Source organism: Acipenser ruthenus, chromosome 3 (assembly GCF_902713425.1).
Source record: "Acipenser ruthenus chromosome 3, fAciRut3.2 maternal haplotype, whole genome shotgun sequence".
Classification (NCBI taxonomy): domain Eukaryota; kingdom Metazoa; phylum Chordata; class Actinopteri; order Acipenseriformes; family Acipenseridae; genus Acipenser; species Acipenser ruthenus.
Window position 1 is genome coordinate 40,426,207 of NC_081191.1, and position 23,234 is coordinate 40,449,440.

At 38.2% G+C, this 23,234-nt stretch overlaps 1 protein-coding gene across 2 annotated transcripts in view; it reads right to left on the reverse strand.

Moving 5' to 3' along the window:
- LOC117435273 (brorin-like) overlaps nucleotides 1-22,227 on the reverse strand; it is a 48,845-nt gene extending 26,618 nt beyond the window's left edge. For both annotated transcript variants that reach the window (XR_004663434.2, XM_059012929.1), the window contains exons 1-3: nucleotides 21,936-22,227; nucleotides 11,221-11,982; nucleotides 9,172-9,301 (exon numbers count right to left, since the gene is read on the reverse strand). Coding sequence is in view for 1 of the 2 variants with exons in the window: in XM_059012929.1 (XP_058868912.1) it covers nucleotides 9,172-9,301; nucleotides 11,221-11,904 (814 nt within the window). In the remaining variant the exon portion in view is untranslated. The remainder of the gene's footprint in view (nucleotides 1-9,171; nucleotides 9,302-11,220; nucleotides 11,983-21,935) is intronic.
- Between the last annotated feature and the right edge of the window lie 1,007 nt (nucleotides 22,228-23,234).

Genomic DNA, 23,234 nt, shown 5'->3' on the forward strand with positions numbered 1-23,234 from the left:
AAACTTTCAAATATTACAGTTTTTCCCCAATCACTAAAGCACAGTTACTGATCCTATTAGCACAATTCTCAAAACAGTTAACACAAAAACCAAACAGTTACACGAGTTGCAAAACATCAAATACAATTGCAAAATGAAGCAAACATGTCAAAATGCTCACACCAAATCATGAAATAAGAGCTTTTGTGTTTAAGTATTCAAGCAAAAGAAAATACCTCTTTTTACTTACAAAACTCACAAAATCAAAACATTAAAGAAATGCATACTAAACTTAGGATGCATTGGTCATATTTGCTTCGCACAAATGAATACAGTATTAATTACAAAATTAAACTTACAGTTCAGTAAAAAAAAAAAAAAACATTATATTATATATATATATATATATATATATATATATATATATATATATATATAAAATAAATAAAAATATACACATTTGTATTTATTGCACATCATCGAGTCTCTCATTCCTTTCTGGTCATATGTTTTCATCCACATCACAGCGAATATTCTCCCTGGCTATGCAATGGAAACAATCGTCTGGTGTGACGGATCCAGGCTTGGTATTCTTCTGGCATAATGTCATTACAAGCCTCATCCACGGCCTGGAGAAGTGTGGCTTCTTCATGGGGATTGAGATCATACACCTTCCACCTCCAGGAGAAGAAAAACTCCTTGATAGGATTCAGAAAAGGGGAATACGGTTGAAGGTACATTACCGAGAAGCAGGGATGTGCAGCAAACCACTCCTGCACCACCACAGCAGGACGAAAACTCACATTGTCCCAAATAATGACAAACGTTGTGACCTCTCTTCCTGCCGACATTGCTGCATTGGGTTGGACAAGGCGAATGTGCAATTCACTAAGAAAGACTAGCAGCTGCTCTGTATTGTATGCGCCAAGTAATGAACTGTGGCAAACAACTCCGTTATGCCACATATGATGTTCACTCCACGCTGCCCTGGCACATCCACAGTGGCATGCTGTCCAATGATGTTTCGGCCACGTCTGCGTCTTTTTGCCAAATTGAAGCCTGCCTCATCAACGAAGATATATTCATATGGAGAAATGCTGGCATCAAACTCCACCATTCTCTGTAAACATACAAAGATATGTTCAGGTGTGTTTATACTGCAAGAAGAAAATCTGAGACCAGCAGAACTAATTTCACTGAACTAAGGTCCATGCTCAGAACAGGACTTAGTAATTGAGAAATTGTACATTTCACATCGTGTTACTGTAACTAGTTGTATTTTGCATTACCATTACTGTAGTAAAATTACAGTAAACTTACTTGTACACATATTGGTAACGCAATTCCTTCACCCTTTCACTGTTCCTTTCAAAAGGTACGACGTAGAGTTGTTTCATTCGAACATGGTGTCTCTTCAGAACATGGTCAATGGTTGACAAGCTGGCATTGTTCACACCATGAAATACATCATTGTCATCATCAATCTTGTTCTGTATCTCACGAAGGCGGATGTCATTACTGGCACGGACCATCTCAACTATTGTCAACTCTTGCAGTTCAGTGAGGAGACGACCACGGCCACCACTATTCGATTTCCTTTCAATTCTAAAAGCAGAGTAATGCATACACAATGGATATTTACTGTGAAATGATAATGTGACACAAAACATGCTCATAATTATGTATTTGTATGTTTTGTAATATGCACGTGACTTACCGATTCTCAGTACGAAATGTACGGATGATAGACGCAACTGTGGAACGTTTCAGGTTTGGTTGAACTATCAACCCAGCTGCTTTCATTGTCAAGCCTCTGTTGATGACATGATCAATGATAGTTGCTCATATGTCATTTGAGACAGCAGCACACTTTCATCTCAGTCCGGGCTGTCTGGCCACAATACCATGACCATGACCGCGACCATGTCCACGTCCACATCCACAAGCCTGTGGTACACACAGACACTAAAGGCTGGGTCTGAATGGGAAACTAGGAGCTAGCAAGAAGCTAATTATTATTATCATTATTATTTATTTATTAGCAGACACCCTTATCCAGGGCGACTTACAATTGTTATTAGATATCACATTATTTTTACATACATACAATTACCCATTTATACAGTTGGGTTTTTACTGGAGCAATCTAGGCAAAGTACCTTGCTCTAGGGTACAGCAGCAGTGTCCCCCACCAGGGATTGAACCCACGACCCTCCGGTCAAGAGTTCAGAGCCCTAACCACTACTCCACACTGCTGCCCTAGTGAAGTGACGCGTAATGAAATGACACGTCCCAAAACTATAAGAAGGAAAGGTGCCAGTAACCCTGCTCATATCTCTTATAATTCACAGTACACTCAACAAGCATTGCGTCCTGACAGCATGGTGTGCAAAAGTCATACATTTTACAGGGTGGAGGCTAGTCGCGAACTGGTGACCCTGCATTCCACAAGCAAGCATCTTAACCACTATTCAAAAGAGCTGGGCTAGTCTGCATTCATCTCATCTCACTGACAGGGGACAGAATGCGTAATGGCAACGTATCCCACAACAGTGCCTGTTACACTAGCCGTGTTGTTGATACTGAATCATTGTGATCCTTTAAGACCCGACTTGACTCAAATTTTGAGACCAACCTACTTCTAGGAATAGGACGAACATTGGTGGACAAAATGGCCTATGTTCTTATGCAGAAAATCCCAAAAGGATTCAAGATCAACATGGGTACACTATGAAATGCTTAGAATGTCATAAAAAGTCAAGCACTCACCAAGTATCTGCTGGTAAGCTTATATATTTATTATTATAACATCATAATCATAAAAAACAATGAAGCGAATTCACGCAATATATTTATATATATTTACTTGAGTCTATAGCACACCGTCAATAAGAACATTGCTCTTTTAGCGTGCTCCTATTTTTTCAATACTATGAAATGCTGCCTACTGTATTTGCTCGGAAACAGCGCCTGGTTGCTTATTTTCTCAATCTTCTCTTTACTTGGGTAGTTATTTGATAAGGGCGTCTATAGAGAGTAGGTGCATATATTTATTCAAAGGATCCCACAGCAGCCTACAAAAACAGGTTACAGTATTTTTCAAATAATTCACTAAAATCTTTTACAGTGGTTGAATCCTGATCTCCACATTGCATTAATTCCTAAAGTTAAATGCTTTGTCCAGCAGCTCATGCAAGTCTCACGTGCACATTTTGCATTTGATCTCAATGCCATCACATGCTGTGAATGCTTAATTTTAAAACAGGCTAAAAAATAAATATATATGAAATAGATTTAAAGTTTGGTAACTGACAGAATGACCTTAGGAAGTCATCTGCTGTTCAACTTTTTATTTTTTATCCACAAATAAATTGTGAAAAAATTATGTTGTTAAGGCCAGATGTGAAAAGAATGAAACAATAATAATAAACGTGTTAATTTAAATGAACTAATGTACACCACAGGCAAAGCGAATGATGCAAATCTTAATTCTGTATATAGGCTTCAATTATTTTTCGTTCAGATTGTGCATTGGCCCTTAAGTGTTTATTACTCAGACCATGCTCATGCTTGACTGAATTGAGTAGGGATGTTATTATTATTATTATTATTTATTTCTTAGCAGACGCCCTTATCCAGGGCGACTTACAAATGTTACAAGATATCACTTTATTTTTAGATACAATTACCCATTTATACAGTTGGGTTTTTACTGTAGCAATCTGGGTAAAGTACCTTGCTCAAGTGTACAGCGGCAGTGTCCCCCCCACCTGGGATTGAACCCACGACCCTCCGGTCAAGAATCCAGAGCCCTAACCACTACTCCACACTGCTGTTAATTGTTCAATCAAAATATGTTTTCTAAAAATACCAAAATCAAAAATCAGAACTTGTCTGCGAAACAAATGCCAGCAGTTTCTTTCTACTGGTTACAAGCCATGTACTGTATTATATCGCCACAGTGCTTTTCCTTTCTCTTATTGTAAAATGCTGATAGCTTAGCATTTAGTAGAAAAATCACTACAATTAAGCTAGACCAGTTATATACAGGTATCCCCCTTTTTTTCTTCATGAAACTATGACAAGAGGACCAGTGAGAAGCATAGCATTTTTTCCAGTCTGTAAAACTAAATTGTTAAAGAATTGACATCGTTTTTGCCATGTACTAAACTCAAAACCTCCTGAATCTACATAAATGCTACTGTGTTTAACCCAGACGCACTGGACCACTCTAATTTCGGTGCTTATGCACCAATGATGCAATCTCTCTTCCGGGATGTCTCACGGTAATAATAAGCTATGGGGCACTCAAATCAGTCTTTCTGAGCCTTGTCATTGAATAAGGCTAGACACTAGAAACAAAAAAAATGTATCCTTTCGTGCCAATTTTCACGATAAACGTCAAAAACATCATATACACCATCAAAATGGTTCCCACACCAGCAGCATTCTCCTAAAACTCACTTTATGCAAGACTGCTGAAATGTAGTAAAAGGTCAGATCCTCATTCATCTACCCATTTGGCAACAATCGGATTACGGCTTTTCATTTATCTTGCAGGGCCTTTACCTCTCTCTTTGCACCCTCAAATACAACTACAGTAGTCTCCGGCTAAAAGAACATCCCTCGGGAAGCAAGTGATGTTTTCTCTTAGATGAAATGTTCTCTAAGACAGAGTTGATCACCAGACACAACATGAAAAAATAAATAAATATGTATTACTTGTCCTGACGCACATGCATCAGCTTATGAAATTAACTAAATAAGTGAAAAGCAATAGACAAGTGTATGTTAATAAACTATAATAATAAAGTAACAGACAAATTAATGTTAATAAACTAGCTGTCAAAATAAATTAACACAGCACCACTAGACATGGTAAAATATGCTGCAGCAGCAGCTCTAGATTAATTATGAATACATGTAGAAGAGCAATATTCAAGACACGCACACAATTATTTAACAGTGTGGTGAAGCAACTCACCAGAACATGAAACAAAAATTGCTAGGTTTTTTTCAAGAGCTCGGACAATTTCCAACTTTTTGTAGCAAGAGAAACAGTAGCAGGTTTTGCTGTTTGTTTACATGCCATTTTGTAGTGATGAGGTGCACTCGTGGAAATCAGAATACAAAACAATGCAATGATATGACGGCAGTTCTTGAATGATTAAATAAACCAATCAGTGTGCCTCAAGACACTCTTGCGATGACAAGTCACTTTTGACAAGACTGAATAAACCATTTTAATTGAAGTTTGATGATGATGAGTTATTTGGTTACAAAACAGTACTGTATTAGTTGTGAACAAATCGCTATTGGTGCCAAGAAGGTGTTCTTTTAAACAAAGTTCCTGTTCCTTTAGCCGGAGCATTTACAATAGGAAAAATCCATGTCACAAGGGTGTTTTCTTTGGTGAAGTGTTCTCTTAGGAGGTGTTCATATATGCAGAGACTACTGTATTGGTATCAGCCTCTTGCCATCAGCCTTAGCTGTCAAGCACACAGTCACCTGTGTCTTGTTAGCCCCACATGACTTCATTCACACAGACTTCACACCAGTGCTCTCCAATGTAGTTTTGCTTATGATTTCATGCCACATCTTTGTCTCATCCATTGCAATTATGTCCCTTGGCTGGAATGAAAACTCCTTCTGAAGTCTCACTTTTAGGACAATCACCCTATCTACCATGGCACACAGATCTTTTTGTGCCAATGTAAAGACAGTCCATACCTTTCCTTTTATTTTTACAGCCAGTCGGTGCTGTAAAGTCTGGTACAGTTTATATAATTTTCTTGATACTCGTAGCCTATTTGCTCGCCTGTCAGGGATTCTACAAGTCCCTCCCAGCACCTTCCAGTCGTCTGTTCTTACATTTTCCTCTCCAGCTCATCTCCATCAGTTTTTCTTTCTTCTCCGTCCACTTTTCTATTCAAGCATATCTGCTTTCTATCCACATTGTACCGTCTTGCAGCTGCGCTAATTGCATGCTATATTGTCTGCAAAATCAACAGCTGACAATCTGAATGAAATTGTGAATGATTGAACATTTTCACCTTTGTGAGACATTGGATTAATAAGTTGCTCCAAAACGCTGTAACTGTCACTTTCACACATAACTGTTACTCCCAATGTTCAAAATAAGCTATGTACTGGGTGTTTTACACAGTGAAAAACTATGAATTACACATGATATTTAAATTAATTTTGTTATCAAGCTTCTTGGACTTCATTGGTTCCCAACGTCTCAACTGTCGATTGTTAATATACTGCAAGCGAAAGCTAGGATTCTGGATATCTCTGAGCATTGAAAATGTTGACTGAAGTTAAGTGTGTGCAAATGCTGTCTGAGAAAGAAAGGCACTTTGTCGAAGTGAGGATAGATCACTGCGGTGTTAAAGGAGCACTGGGGTTAAAATGCTTAAATCCCAACAGCCTTTTTAAAGACTACCATAATATTAAGAGAGTAATTTCCCTGACAGTAGTGTCGTATTAACAAATTATTCTTGATATTTCTGTCCTATACACTCCTGCCAAGTCAAGAAAAAATACATGATTACAACACATGCAATAAACTTTTAGATTTGTTTTCTCTCTCAATCGCTTGTAAAACACACCAGAACAGTGTGCTTTAAGGATCGTTCACACTGGCACGGCACAGGATTTTTTTTTTCGCTTCCCATTATAGTCTACCAGGATGCGGGGCGGACGCGGCACGGGCGGAGCGGATATTTCTTTTTGCTCACAGAGCAAACTTTTTATTTGCCGCGTTGCTATCAACCAATGAGAAAACATAATGTAACAGGGCGAGCAGCCCTGTATATTGTTTGTTTATTTATTTTTAGATCGGGGTCTCCCCCTCCGCCCCTGTGCAGATTGTTTTGTATTGTTTATTTATTTTTAGTGTATTGTATTTATGTCGGCGAGCGCCGTATGTTTTGTTTTGATTAAATGACGGCGTAGCGCCGTGTTATTGTTTTGTTTATTTTTAAAACGTGTCCTGGCAGAGGCGAGATCGGTGCTCGTCCTCTGCCAGGTGTAATGAAAAATACTCGTGCAGAAGGTGGCCATCTCCCGAATTAATTAAGTGATTAATTTAGTTGCTAATCGGGAGATGGTCACCTGAATATAAAAAGCCTGCAGCTCTCCAGTTCAGGGTGGGTGTTTTAGGTGGGCGATAGAGACGGAGAGCGAGAGGATTAAAAACGAAACTAAAGCATAGCATACAGGAACAGTGACAGCGACTGCCCAGCCTGACCTGTATGGTTTAAGGTTTATTTATTTTGGATTTTGTGTTCGAGATTTGTTTTTGTTTACCCTTTTATTTTGCTCTGTGAGCAAGTGTTCTTTTGTTTAAATATTTATTTTATTTTTGGATTCATTAAATAAAACGGCGCCCGCGCCACTGCACAATACCTTTTTGTTGTTGTGGTCCCTTCTTCTGCCGTGACGTCAGACCCTCGTCCATTCCTGTCACAATAAGCAAGCTGCACTCGCTCAACCCCACACACAGATGCATATAACGTATAGGCTATGATTATTGTATAGGCTATGTAGCCTAGCTACTACACACACAGATGGGGTAGAGGACATCTACTATGTAATGACTAGCCTATGTATTTACATAGAATGCACTCGCATCACGACATATCTTACTGCCAGCTGACCTCTCCAGCGGCCAGCCTACTAATAAGTTATAATTTTTCATGGATTGTGCAGCCAGCTTCATCAAGGGACGGTAATCAAGTCCATCCAGGTCTTGGACATGGAGCGGTAAATGTACAACCTATTATTAACTGAATAACTAAAGAAATAATCAGAATGAAAACAATTTCAAAAACAATACAGCTACACATAGTTATTTGTAAATACTGAGAAAATTAGTTTAATATACTTTTTTATTGATTTTCACTTTTAATAAAATCTTCAGAGAGTGTGTGAATGTGATTTTTATTACTGGTCAACATTATTAAAACAAAGAAGCGTCATTTTACAAAAATACGAAACCAGTGTGTGGTGCTCCCCGTCACTTCGACCAAAGGTGAAATCAAGAGAGAAAGACATACCATCAGTTTCCAATTGTTCTGTTATTTCTTACCATATGGTGTCTTTCTTTTTATTGTCTTTATAACCACTGACACTGGCAGCATGAAGAACATTATATTTTTTCAACTTTAATAATTAAATTCTCATTGATGCCCATTTCTCTTTTATTTCTGTGGTCATTTCTGCGTGAATGAGACAATGACAGTCTGACAGCCTCTCCTTCGACTTTGTCCGAGTAATGACGTGTTGTGTACAGAAACACAGAAGGCTTGCGCAAACCATTAGTAATAAGGCAATTCTATTTTTGGCGTAAGGGGGGGGTTTGCATAGCAGCTACAGGAATATAGAATGCTAATGTACACCTCTTCATGGTGACCCCCCCCCCCCAAATGAAATAACACACTTGGACAGTTGTATTGGATTTACCACTGTATCATGTTTTGCAGCCTCGCAAACAACAACATCCATTGCACAGCCATGAGACTCTCAAAATTGTGAAAAACCGACCGTGACTTTCAGGGGTAAACCTTGAGACTTGAGATCCCATGCTCTCATGAGAATGCATGACTGTCGGATAGTAATTATTACATATGCTATCATCACAAAATATATAAAAGCGGGGGTTCCTTCATTCCCCAAATGCTCTTTCCTCTGACCTTAAACCCTATGACACCGGTTGCTTTTTAGGCCTAATACTTTAAAAAAAAATATATTTTTATTACAAACAAACACTAAACCAAATATATCCAAATAATACTTAATTCATTTCATTGTGTATAAGAAAATAATATTTTGGAAGATATTAGAAAAATGAATTGTTGGGGGGGGGGGGGGTGCTTTGGAGAGCATGGGCGCTTTTGCCAATAAAACTGGGGTGCTAATATAAACAAATATAAATGAATGCAACATATTTTATTTAAGGTTACATAGTAAAAACGCAATACCAGAGCACAAGGTAGACTTATGGTTTGTAAATCAAGTGATTTGACATGTTTACCATATTTGATTTTTGGTTACCAGTAGCACTAGTGTATTCACTCAATTAAATGAAATAATTCACTACATAAATACAGCATATCACTCAAATGTGATCATGCATAGTTAATTTTGAGAAATGTTTTTAATAACATTTTAATTAATAAAACATACCGTTTTTGCACATAGGGCAGCACCGTTCAGGCTCGTATTCTGGATCAACACATTCAGTCTGTGGACACGCTGCAAGTGTGCACAGCACCTCCCCACTAGACTCACAACGGCACTGTTCACAGGGAGAAACCTGAAACACACAAACGCACAATACAATACCAATACAATATAAATACAAACGACCAATAAAATATCACCATTACTAGTTCTTCAGCCTTAATGTTAACCAGTGAAACCCCGGCTACAAACTACAAAAAAATCATAATCTTAAACGTTTTTTCTCAATAACATTTACTATAAAAGAACGTACAGTTTTCTTGTTTTTTTTAAGCCTATTTCCAACCCCCTGATGCAAACCCTGGTCAATACAGTGGACACTGCCCTCTGTGCCATTCAAAGGCGTACAGAAACATCTGAACATCAAAGCATAAAGCCATCAGCCTGGCCACTTAGCGATGCCAAGTTTATGTGTGTATGCTTCTGGAGCTAGAGAATATTTCACTGGATGTATTGACAGCATGCACATGAAATACCATAGCAAATGATACAGACTATAATATCGTCACCAAGGCATTAACTTATACTATGAAACTATTATTCAAAGTTTATGGTAAAAGATCATGTATGTTCTCCTGTGTGAAAGGGGTAAGAGCTATATCAACAAGGGTTACTGTTCCATATTTGTAGCATGAATTTTACACTAAGAGGTGACATAGGTTTTTATAATTGTATGGAGTGACTTTGGTGTTTGAGCTAAGAAGCCTATAAAACTAAAAAAGTGTATTGTGAATTTCTAAAAAAAATACATACATCTCCCAGTGGCCCCCCTGGTAAACAAATCCCAAAGCAAAATGACCCCCCCCCCCCCCCCCATTCTTTTAATTTTCTTTCTTTTTCATAACCTTTAACTAACATATAGCTACACTAACTGTCAAAAACATTCAAACCTGTAAAGTCTGTACATTTACATATCAAATGAAGCCCAGAATATACTACAGAGGATAATTAAACATGCAGTTATTAGATGGAATCGTGAGATGTATTTTAAAAAACATCATAAGGCCACGGGTCCTCTGTTAGTTAGTGGATCCACTAGTGTAACCAACTAAAACTGCTTCTTAGCTCTCAGGTTATGTATTATTGAAGCTTCCTCGCTGCAGTACTCAAGGGATCCTTCTGTTACCTGCTAATTTAGTTTGTAGTACAGAGCATAGTGCTCATTTAATGGACTTACTGAAACACGAGATAAATATTTCTTTAAAATGGGCGTCGAAATTAACTTAACCCTGCAAGTTAGCAGCTTCAGTATAAATTCAGTGTTTAAAATAATTCAGGATTTAAGAAATCTAAAAGCCAAATTAAAAAGCTCAGCTCTCATCCAATTAATGGAATGACAAAACATACAAAATAGCTTTTTACTTTCTGATAGTCTTTAAAAAGATATGCTGTAAAGTCATAAATATTTGCGACCACAATATTTGCGGAATCACACCCATAAAACCTATTTTGCTCCAGAAATGTTGGCGACCTGTTGTAATATACAAAGTAAATATTGTTAGTGGAATTTGATATTCATGCCAACAATGCTTGCATTTTTTTTCATACGCAAAAAACGCATAATCAAAGGTTCGCAAATATGTATGGCTTTACAGTAGTTGGGTTATATAACTAGCATGTGAGTAACATTATTAATGCACTGCCTGGCCACTTTATTAGGACCTGTCTACGTGATTGGATTTGGCATGGTCTTCAATTAGAGATATAAATAAGGTTAATCATGTGATGTGAAGTGATCCCAGCAGGGCTATAAATCTTTTGTGTCAAGTCTGTGAACAGGGGAAAAGGAGGCTCAATATAGTACGTACATGTCCCAATAAATCGGCCAGACAGTAGAGTCAGATATAGGCTTATATGGGTAGGTATGTGAAAAACTCAGTATTGGATGAACAGAATTCAGAACCACTCAACATAATTGCAAACATAAACAAGGGAAAGGTGAAAAATGTGTTTTGAAGCTACTTGTTTTTTAAAAAAATAACGAGTTCTCACCTTAAACTCTTCGAGAGACTTGTAGGTCTTGCCCCTGAATTCACAGAAATCTTTCCTCTCCTTACACTGCGGGCAACACTGACTGGTATCCACACGGATGCAGCGAGGGTGGATCTTTGGGCACTCTGGTTTGGCACAGAGGGGCCCTTCCTCAGTACAAAGACAAGGGCAGGTAGAAGGCCCCGGTGTGAACTTTTCCCCAATGGCAAACACAAAGCCGCTCTCGTCCAAACAACCCTTCCCACGGTAGTCTGGGTAGGCATATTCATCCAGGGTGTCAGGAGTGAAACTGGCCCCGGGGGTGGGCGCCTCATCCATCTGCTCTGGTGCCTCTTCATTTCGTTGTACCTGGTCCCCTGGGGGCGTCTCGTTCTTGACCCTCAGGTCCTGACTACTCCAGCCTGGCCTCTGTTTAACCCAGCTAGTTTTGTTCCTCTTATTTTTCCCATTCTTTGCAGCCTCCTCTCTACCAATTCTGGTGATCTCTTTGAGTTGGTCTTGCGTGGCCTGGCTCAGGCCGCTTTTGGACACTTGGTCGTCTTTGCTTTGTGTCAAGCCATGCTCCTGCCTCTCTTGGCTCATCGGAAGGGGGATTGTCGGGTTGCAGAAGATGCCCATCAGGCAGCAAGCAATTAGAAGAGATCTTGACAGAACTCCAATCGTCATGGCAAGAGAATGCCGCATGACTCAATGCCACCCAAGGAGTACAAGAGTTAAAACTCCCATCACAATATCACATCACTGTGTTTGAGCCCTGGACGCCTGCAGAGAAAAGATATGGTAGCGACTGTAAACGTCACACAATCTGTCATTCCAGTGTCAGCCCAGTTCAGTAAAATAGTAACAGCTAATTGAATTATTATACTAACATGCCTGCAAGGAAAACACATTAAAATAAAACCTGAAGATTACTTATCTTATATGATGATTACCATCAGTAGCCACAGCAAGAACATTATAAAACCATAAAAGAGAAACAAATAGTTCTGATTAGTGCCTGCATGTATAGAAAAGAAACAGCCGGATTACTGTTAGTGTTATTTATATTATTGTTATTGTTGTTTGTATTATCATTATTATTTATTATTATTATTATTTCGTACTGGTTTTACAAGTCTGTGAAAGGTGATTTCAGGAGCTAGTTTTCAGTTCTAGTTGTCTGTATGTAAAACATGCTAGATCAGACAAAGGGGTAGGTGTACTAAGAAGGGCCAGTTGCAACGCAAACATACAGCAATTTGCATTTTCTTGGGTGCAGTGTTAAATTGTGCACAATTACAAACCACCTGCACATTAATAGAATAGTGTTTCCTATTCCTACACAGATGTTCAGAATGAGCTGGAGGGGTTAGTGGCAGTGCAGTCTATTGCTCCCAACATGTTGGGGAAACCAGAAATGACATTGAAATTTGCTTTCAAGGCTCGTATGTACACCCTACTTTTAGGGAAAAATAGGTATTTGGCTATTCGCCTCAAAAATGCATTGAGCACATCTGGCAATGCACAAGAAAAAGCGGGAAATGCCAGCAACAATTGTGACTTTAAAACATGCTTTGAAAAGTTCTTAACAAATTGATGCAATTATAAGTGTCGCAATTGCCTGCAGCTTTCGTACATCTCATTATAATATTTGAGAACCCTCATATGTACAATTTCCACCCCCTTTTTGCGAATTTATGAAGGAACGCCCATAATTACATATTCATCTACGCTTGAACCGCAAACAGAAACTGCTGCCGCAAAGCATTCCCTAAAAAGTCGCAAACAGCATTGTGCTTGTCTAGCACATTTCACCCGAGAATTCCCACTCATTTGCAACTGGTTTGCAACTGGTTTGCAACTATTACGAAAGGCGCAACATCTACCCCTTCTGGTGATCCTCCTTTCTGGGGCAAATTGTCTATGTTTTGCTGGTGTTATACTGGTGTGTCCAAGGTGGTACTAGCACTTACTAATGTAAAGACACTTTTGCTGATCTAGTCAACATTACATATCTCTACGACAGGCACCTAGAACTGAAGAGAGGCTAGTGAATTTGTGGTCAAAGCACCTTAAAATGCCGGGGAAATAATCTTCGGCTCCCGACCAAATCCAACCAAACATTCTGCAGCCCTGGGTAATAAGGCAATAAGTAAATTAAATAATAAGACTGAATTTACATTTAGCTCAATAACATTGTAACAAAGAAAAGGCATGGTTTTGTGAAGTGAAAACTGAAGCCAAAATTCAATCAGCTACATTTCTTCAATTTTGAGCATTTTGTAGTTACTGCAGTATGGCCTAGTTATGTTGTATTGAAAATGCCTCTTATCTGGGTTTGTAAGAAAATATGTTATTTCAGAGTAAAAAGAATATAAAAAAAAAACGTGGCAGCATCATATTTTTGACCTTATCACAGCAGAGTGGGTAATAGGGGTCGATCTTCTTTCCATCAACCTGTGAGATGTCTCAGGGCACCCCACCATGCAGTGTCTTGCATTTCCATCCTGCGTCTTTTTCTGTCACCAAAAGCCCAATTCAATAAAGTGGATGCAATATACTGCTCTACGAACACAGCATTGATGAAAATAAATAGCTCTCTATTTATTACATGGACTTAATATTTTCCCAAAAAGCTTGGGTGTCTTAATTACTTTACTCCACAAAATGGAGCAGTGAGCTAAAAGACAACATCTACTTTATTTAAGATTTTGCATACTATTTTCCGAGCAGTAGTGGAGTGGCTAAGCTCAAAATATGAGGGGAATTGTGCACCTTTTTCTAGAAGCATGATATAGTGTTAAGCTGACAAAGGCATTGTTACTATGGACACCAGACCTGGGACAAACATAGTTGTATTTGATATTTTATTTGTAAACACCAACTATTTCAAACAGTTGAAATATTTAAATAAATATGCTTGAATAAATATATTTTTTTAAATATTCAAATATTAATTGCACAAAGTAAAATATTATTTGAAAATATTTAATTTTTTGGCATTAAACAAATACTATTTGAAAATATTCCCAAATAGTTAATGAATAATCAAAAACTAAAACCTAATTATAAATGTATAATTATGTACAGAGTATTGCAATTACCACACAGTGGTTGAGGAGGACTTCTAAAGAGGAAAATGCTAAACATAGTCAATTCAATAACATCAAAACAAATTAAATTAAATTAAATCCAATTGAAACAGAGCAGTTTTCAAAAGATAATTGAGTGGCTAACAAGGACAAGGCCTAACCTGCTTAGAATTCAGGATAATAATTAGGCTGCTGTATGTTACAGTTACATGTTTATGAAGTGTGTAAAGTATTTCAATGTATTTCAACTACTTTACTCAAATTTAAATATTTTCAAATAATAATTGCTTTCCACAAACCATATTTAAATATTTTCAAATAACAGTTACTTTCTGCAGTCTGTATTAAATCATTTTCAATTATTTACAATTTGTATTTAATTATTTTCAAATAACAGTTACTTTCTGCAATATGTATTTAATTATTTTCAAATAATAGCTACTTTTCACAAACCATATTTATAACTATATTTATCCCAGTTCTGCCTGAGATGACTCCATATTAGGGGTTGTGTGACTTTTTGATTTCTGGATGATAAAGACCTTTAATGCTTTGAGATATTGGCTTCATACTCGGTACACATATGTATCTTGTGATTCCCTAGGCCAAGTTCAATCATTTGTGTTACACAAGAAAAATGTATTCTTTCACAGCATTTTTTCCCCCATACTGCTATTGAGGTCAAGACTTTTGAAGTTACTGCTACAGAGACAGTACAGTTTGTAAACATGAAGTAAAATGGAAATGTGAACAATATTTTATCATTGATCTACCCAGAGGTACATTTTTACTGGACACCACCTGTAATACAGTTGACATGGCCAGAGATTAAAAAAATGTTTACATTTTTACAGGAAAACACAACTTAAGTAATAAAATCAAAGAATACAGCTATGCAACAAACATGCTTTTCATTTTATATTATTTTAAAATTGTGCACACCTCATGAAGTTGGCACAGCCTGCTTATTTTTTTAAGAATTACCTGGGAAACAAAAGCAGACAAAAACACGATCGATTAATCTCACCCATCAAAGACCCATAATTCTAGGAAGACTTGTTTTTTTGGGCGAAAAGGCTGCGTCTTCAGGGGACACAGTAAAAAAAGGTCACTAATATATATATATATATATATATATATATATATATACACACACACATACACACACAAATTAATTAGCTATATGAGTAAGAATTTTTATACAGTCCAACGCTTACTGTCAAATGCTGTAGTATACAACTGATCTAGGTATCGGTAATCATCGCCCCCCCCCCCCCCCCAATTATGTTTTTTACTGAAGCCTGTATTGAATTCCACATAATGCACTATTTGGAAAAATAGATAGATAGACACACACACACTCACACAGATACCAGTAGAATCTTGGAAGAAAGTGCATTAATTGGAGTCTATGAAGTTATTTCTGCAACTTAAGAAGAAATTAAGGAGACAATTAAGTGGAAATTTAACTAAAGGTGCTTTTTGCAATGCCACTAGGTTGTACAGTATATTCTATGTTAAAGGCCAGTAATTGTATTACTTGGTTTCCATGGTAGCCAAATCAAACTTAGCTTGGCACTATATCAAAAATGAAATGTCTAGTCATAAACTATGAATGTGGAAATGTTATACTTCTAGGATAAAGTATGCAGTTTTTGGATTTACCTGCTCCACTACAGCATTTTTGCCAACTCTTTTTTATGATCTATAAAAAATACGCAGAAGAACTGACTGATATATATTCCAATAAGAGATGTAACCTTCTTGTTGTATTTTAAAACATCTTACTACAGTGAAACCTCAACACAATATGTCGCTAATATGGGGGTGGCCTTAATATTGAAGGTTTATTAAGATTAAAGTCAGTGGAATCATCCTTAATTACAGGATGACCTTTGTACTGAGGTGGTCATTAAGCAAGGTTTCACTGCATTTTAAAATAACATTTAAATATGACTATAGAATTTTTTTTTTTTTAAGATAGCAAGCATCACAGATTCAGTGCCTGTTGAGTCTTTCTGGAGCAGGTAACCTGATTTTCTTGTATGTATGTTGCAGTACTTCTCTTCAACACTGATCAAAAGTGACGTGGGTTATTCATAGAGTCATAATACTCTGACGTAATAACAAACTGAAGGTCAATCTGATGGCTCAGCATCTTTACCGGCTAGAAGCCTACTTACAATTAACTCCTATAGGTCTTGAAGTCAATAATCCCAGGTTGGCAAAACCTTGTTTCTGATGTTGTATAAATTAGGTAACTTTTAAAGACTTGTAGTAACGTTTTGCACATGACAGCACACTGTGTAAGGAAATAGAACGGATTGATACAGTTCTTTCTATCTTCTAACTTCAGAACAAAATATTTTCTTAATTCTTCAAAATGTAGGTCTGCTGGGTGACCTAAGGCATCACCTACAGTGCACACCAGCAGCAAACAACCAGCCCCACCCAGCAGGCACAGGGAACACAGGACATGGCCAGCCCAGACACTGATGTCCCAGGAGACGTTGCCCTAGACAGCCACCCCACACTGCCCCGCTGCAACCTCAGCAGGGCCCCTGAAGGCTGGCAGCCTCAGACCCCCTTTTCAGCACAAAAGCTACAGTACTGGTGCGTTTGCACCTCGGACACCTGGGTGCTCGCCACGGTGCACAACAGTTACGTGCTTCAGTTCCGCTTGGGACCTCCTCCCATTCGAGGTATCACGAATACTTTCGTGACAGATCCTCCCCAGGCCTTGGTACTTCAGAAGGAAGTGGCTGCCTTGCTGTGCAAGCGAGCCATTCGTCTCGTAGACCCCACCTCCCACAGAGAGGGGTACTACTTGAGGTATTTTCTGGTGCCCAAAAAAGATGGCGGCTTTGCCCCGTCCTAGACCTGAGGCTCCTCAACGGGTTCTTAAAAGAGAGGATGTTCCAGATGCTGACTCACCGTCACATTCTCCAGTCAGTCCGGCCGGGCGACTGGTTCACCACCGTGGACTTACGGGATGTGTACTTTCGTGTTCCCATTCATCCAGAGCACAGGAATTATCTCCACTTCACCTTTTAGGGAAGCGTTTACGAGTTCACTGTGCAGCCATTCGGCCTCTCCCTAGCTCCTTGTATGCTTTCAAAGTGCGTGGACACTATCCTGGCCCACCTGCGGCTGCAGAGGATTAAACTATCTCGACGACTGGGTTATCTGTTCCCAGTTGCGAGAAGGAACAGTGGGCCACATGGCGGTCGTGACAGAGCATCTGGCGAGGATAGGCCTCACCATCAACGATGCAAAGAGCAGGCTTACATCGGTGTAGTGCACAACGTACTTGGGGCTCCAGCTGGACTCCAGTACGATGCGCATACCTCTTGGGCGACAGTGTTGCAGCTATCCAGGGTTGCCTCTCCCTGTTTCATCACCCTCCTATTGTGCCAGAAACTGTTGGGTCTGATGGCCGCAGCCATATCGGCTATTCAGCTGGGTCTACTTCGCATGCATCCTCTACAAGCGTGGCTCAATGTGTTCCACCTACATCCCAAGAGCGACAGGCACCGTCGGCTGATGGTGTCTCATACGTGCTTGGCAGCCCTACGCTTGGGGAGGACGACCTCTCACCTGCGCAAGGGTGTACATATGGGAGTGGTTTTCAACTGCCAAGTTGTGATGACAGATGCCTCCAACTTGGGTTGGGGGGCAGTCTGGGAAGGCAGAGGAGTCTGCGGCTCCTGGTCGGAGTGCTGGATAATTCGTGATATACAGCGGGTCATGATATAAACCAAGTTTCACGTTTGCCTATGGCAGCACATTACAAGTGCGAACAAATAGAAAAAGAAAACTAATGGTGAATTAAAGAACAGTGTTTTAATACAATACATTTAGTCATTTGTTACATTTAAACAAATGTACAGTACTGTGCAAAAGTTTTAGGTGTGAAAAAATGCTGTAAAGTAAGAATGCTTTCAAAAATAGACATGTTAATAGTTTATATTTATCAATTAACAAAATGCAAAGTGAGTGAACAGAAGAAAAATCTACATCAAATCAATATTTGGTGTGACCACCCTTTGCCTTCAAAACAGCATCAATTCTTCTAGGTACACTTGCACACAGTTTTTGAAGGAACTCGGCAGGTAGGTTGGCCCAAACATCTTGGAGAACTAACCACAGTTCTTCTGTGGATTTAGGCAGCCTCAGTTGCTTCTCTCTCTTCATGTGATGTTGAGATCAGGGCTCTGTGGGGGCCATACCATCACTTCCAGGACTCCTTGTTCTTCTTTACGCTGAAGATAGTTCTTAATGACTTTCGCTGTATGTTTGGGGTCGTTGTCATGCTGCAGAATAAATTTGGGGCCAATCAGATGCCTCCCTGATGGTATTGCATGATGGATAAGTATCTGCCTGTACTTCTCAGCACTGAGGAGACCATTAATTCTGACCAAATCCCCAACTCCATTTGCAGAAATGCAGCCCCAAACTTGCAAGGAACCTCCACCATGCTTCACTGTTGCCTGCAGACACTCATTCAAACTGCCTTCTGCTACAGCCAAATATTTCAAATTTTGACTCATCAGTCCAGAGCACCTGCTGCCATTTTTCTGCACCCCAGTTCCTGTGTTTTCGTGCATAGTTGAGTCGCTTGGCCTTGTTTCCACGTCGGAGGTATGACTTTTTGGCCGCAAGTCTTCCATGAAGGCAACTTCTGACCAGACTTCTCCGGACACTAGATGGGTGTACCAGGGTCCCACTGTTTTCTGCCAATTCTGAGCTGATGGCACTGCTGGACATCTTCCGATTGCGAAGGGAAGTAAGCATGATGTGTCTTTCATCTGCTGCAGTAAGTTTCCTTGGCCGACCACTGCGTCTACGGTCCTCAACGTTGCCCGTTTCTTTGTGCTTCTTCAAAAGAGCTTGGACAGCACATCTGGAAACCCCTGTCTGCCATGAAATTTCTGCCTGGGAGAGACCTTGCTGATGCAGTATAACTACCTTGTGTCTTGTTGCTGTGCTCAGTCTTGCCATGGTGTATGACTTTTGACAGTAAACTGTCTTCAGCAACCTCACCTTGTTAGCTGAGTTTGGCTGTTCCTCACCCAGTTTTATTCCTCCTACACAGCTGTTTCTGTTTCAGTTAATGATTGTGTTTCAACCTACATATTGAATTGATGATCATTAGCACCTGTTTGGTATAATTGTTTAATCATACACCTGACTATATGCCTACAAAATCCCTGACTTTGTGCAAGTGTACCTAGAAGAATTGATGCTGTTTTGAAGGCAAAGGGTGGTCACAACAAATATTGATTTGATGTAGATTTTTCTTCTGTTCACTCACTTTGCATTTTGTTAACTGATAAATATAAACTATTAACATGTCTATTTTTGAAAGCATTCTTACTTTACAGCATTTTTTCACACCTGCCTAAAACTTTTGCACAGTACTGTATATACAGTACACCCTCGCTATAACTACCCTGTTAGGATCCAAGCCTTTTGTTCGTTATATCGAGGGGTTCGTTATAGCAAAAGGGCAATCAAAATAGCCGATAGGACGAACTGAGGTTGAACTTTTATTCAAAATCAATCTGACATGAATCGTTTCAAAGTGCACCAAATCTTAATTCAACATGCAAGAATCCCAAACTGATCTTTTATTCCAAATCAACCTGACATGAAAAGTTCATCAGATTCTCAAGTTTTCTGTTGTTGCTTTTTTTCTTTAAATCAATTTTGCTTTATCGCATGGTTGCTGAACAAGCCAAAAAAAAACAGTACTTTTTGAAAACCTATATTCACGACAGAGATATGCCTGTGTTACTCCCTGATCAATATAGTTTGCAGCTTTGTTGCAACATAAAATGATTTTCCTTTCGGAGGCATAGTTACACAGCACGCTCTTTTTATTAAGACAGAAGAGTTGACTTCACTGCGGAGGTGGCATCCCGTGCGTACAGACCGGGATGTTGACAGTGTGTGTTTATATTGCCTTTTATTTTTATTTTTTTTAAATTGGGGTTCAGGGTGCAGGTACGTTAGCCCAAGGTTTGTTATAATGAAGGCTGTTATAGGGTTCAAATAAATACAGTATACTTTTACTAGTCCAAAAAGTAGGGACTAGCTGTTCTGATGAGACATTTGTACAGAATACTGATTGTGATCTGTACCATACTAAAATGCATGGTCTTTGTTTGATATCTTGGTCCTTACATTTGAACCAAAAAAACTAAACAAAACAAAAAAACACATTTACACATTCATCTCAGAACTGTGATGTTTTAATGTTTGGTGTCTACAGCTATGCACATGCATCTCATTATATGATACAATGGTTCAGATAAAAGTTAAATTCAGACTACTGGCCGAGTCTACTGTAATCCCCACATTAATTGTTAGCCTACTGGGGCTTAATAATGAACATGATGTCTATTGTACTACATGTAGGAAAGCTTTTTATACTGTGTATATTCATGGAAGTGAGTGTAATAACAATTTAGCATGTCGGGACACACATTCAATCTACTGTAATCTAATATTTAATAAATACATAAATACATTTAATAAATAGGTCTGACATTTAATCTAATAGTCAATCCATAACTAACATTAGTTTATGCATGACAAAGTAGGATATATTACTTGTTTTAAAAGTCGGGTCACCTTAAAAAAGGTGCCGTGCTGCCTTGAAGGATTAGGCTGAATAAAATCATAATGTAAAGCGATATTTTAGAAACGACCAGAAAGCTATTTTTCTTAAATACCAGAATATATAATACATATTCAGAAAACTAATTCTATTAAGTCTATAATCATTGTCTAGTTTGCAAAACTGGAATACAGCAAGAGAAGGTGATCAAACACTGTTTTAGCATCATAATTTAAGACTTTGTGATGTCAGAACACAATTATTGCTGTTTTACTGCACTGATAATTTATAGTTACAGTTCATGTTTTGTACTGCTTACTAAACCTATTCACTAAATATATCTACGGACTGTTTCTAAATTAGCTTGGTGGTATTTCACATTGAACTGGTTAGAAGGACGTAGTTTCCCAATTATACAAATCATAATTATACAAATTTATTTCTGTATACTGTATATGGAACTGTAAAATGTCTGTTTTACAAAGTTTTGTTGAGTTACCTCTGCGTAGTCTATTGCTAAATTGTGAAAATGACTTAATTCGAGCTCATACTTTTGTTTTATTCACAAACCCACAACTGCATTGATGCATAGCATAACGCATTAACTGCTTCACGCAGCGTGCACTGTACACTACAGCGACACTTCTTGCATATAATAACTGAACTAGGGACCAGTTTAAAAAAAAAAATGCGAATCAAAGGAAGTATATTAAGATTCAACCCCACATTATCAAAGCAATGACCTGAAAGGAAAAGAAAATGTTTGTTAAAAAGTTTCAAATAAATTACCCATTAGATTAATTTACGAGAGCCGACATTAACCTTTTTAGTTTCTTGCTAATTCTGCAACATTGCCAGTGCCAGATGTTTTTTTTTTTCTCTCTTTAGTCATTAAACACACACACACAGGATAGCATAATAATCAATCAGACCTAATAGCAAACGAACAATACCTTTTTTAAAAAAAATCATAAAAGTTTAAAGCAATCGCTTTTCAAACAAACAATACTGTTAAAAGTTACCTGCACGGTAGTCCTTTTTGGGTCGCAATCCACTCTTAATAAATTGTTTGCAGTCAGCAATATAAACTCTACTACACGTTCCGCGTGAGGTTGTAATCAAAACACACCAAATTTCCCCAAAACCGTACATTCACTCGCCCCTCAGTTTCTGTCACCTCTCAGGTTCATTCAGCAAGCTAATTCTTCTGACTAACTCCAAAGCCTGGCGAACCGAAACGCAACTCCTTCTCCGAGAGTGCTGCGGTAAAGAATTGGATACAGACAGGCAAGGTGATTGACCAACCGGGGTAGAGACAGGGGCCTCCACTACGGAGGAGGAGCTCTCGACTCTCTTCAAGGAGGTACATTTCATGAATCCATGAATTATACAGAAAAATCTGAATTACTGTAAATATTCAATAAACTCCACGTTCCTTTAGAGGCGCCACACTATTGAAACATGAAATATGTCGTTTTATAAAGGGATGGTCACGTTGGAGAGTATTTTAAGTGATGGCTATTGGAGGCTACATAAATTCACAATTGTTGTAATTAAAAACAAAAAAAACTAATCTAAAACAATGCAGAACAAAAGTGTATTTTTTTCTACTGAATACACAGCAGATGTATAACAAAGATGTACTAACATTTAGAAAACTATAGACTTAGAAGGCTTTTCCTAAACCACCTTAACCAGTCAATTGTTATTAAGTCTGTTTAACCAGTATGACCACCCTTACAAAAAAGTACCATAGGGTTGTACTATTGTACTGCATGGTACATTTGTGGAATGAGTACCAAGTACAGTATTGGATTACAATTGTGCTCATTATCGATAGCATGGTACCCTAGTGTACAAAAATAGTGGTGGATTATGGTACGCCCATATGGCAATAATAAAAAAAGTACAGATTTAGACTAGTTTTAAACTGTGTAGTTAGCACAATAGCATTATTGGACATTATAGTCGCACTTTGGTTCAGAATTGGACTATATAGATGAAGATTTTGGTGTAGTACTACATATGGTTTTAAATAGTTATTATTATTATTATTATTATTATTATTATTATTATTATTATTATTATTATTATTATTATTTTTCTTTAGTAAAATCCAGTGTTGGATTACCTGACAACATTGAATTTTACCTTGGCCATATAAATGCAATGCCATTCAGTTCTCTACTCACATTTTTTTTCTTTCAGTTAGTTGGAACACTTTAACCATGGTACAGTATTTTGGGGAAAAAAAAAATCATTCAAATATATTTTTAAATGGAAATATATAGTCAGCCACTGAAGAAAATTATAGCCTTTTT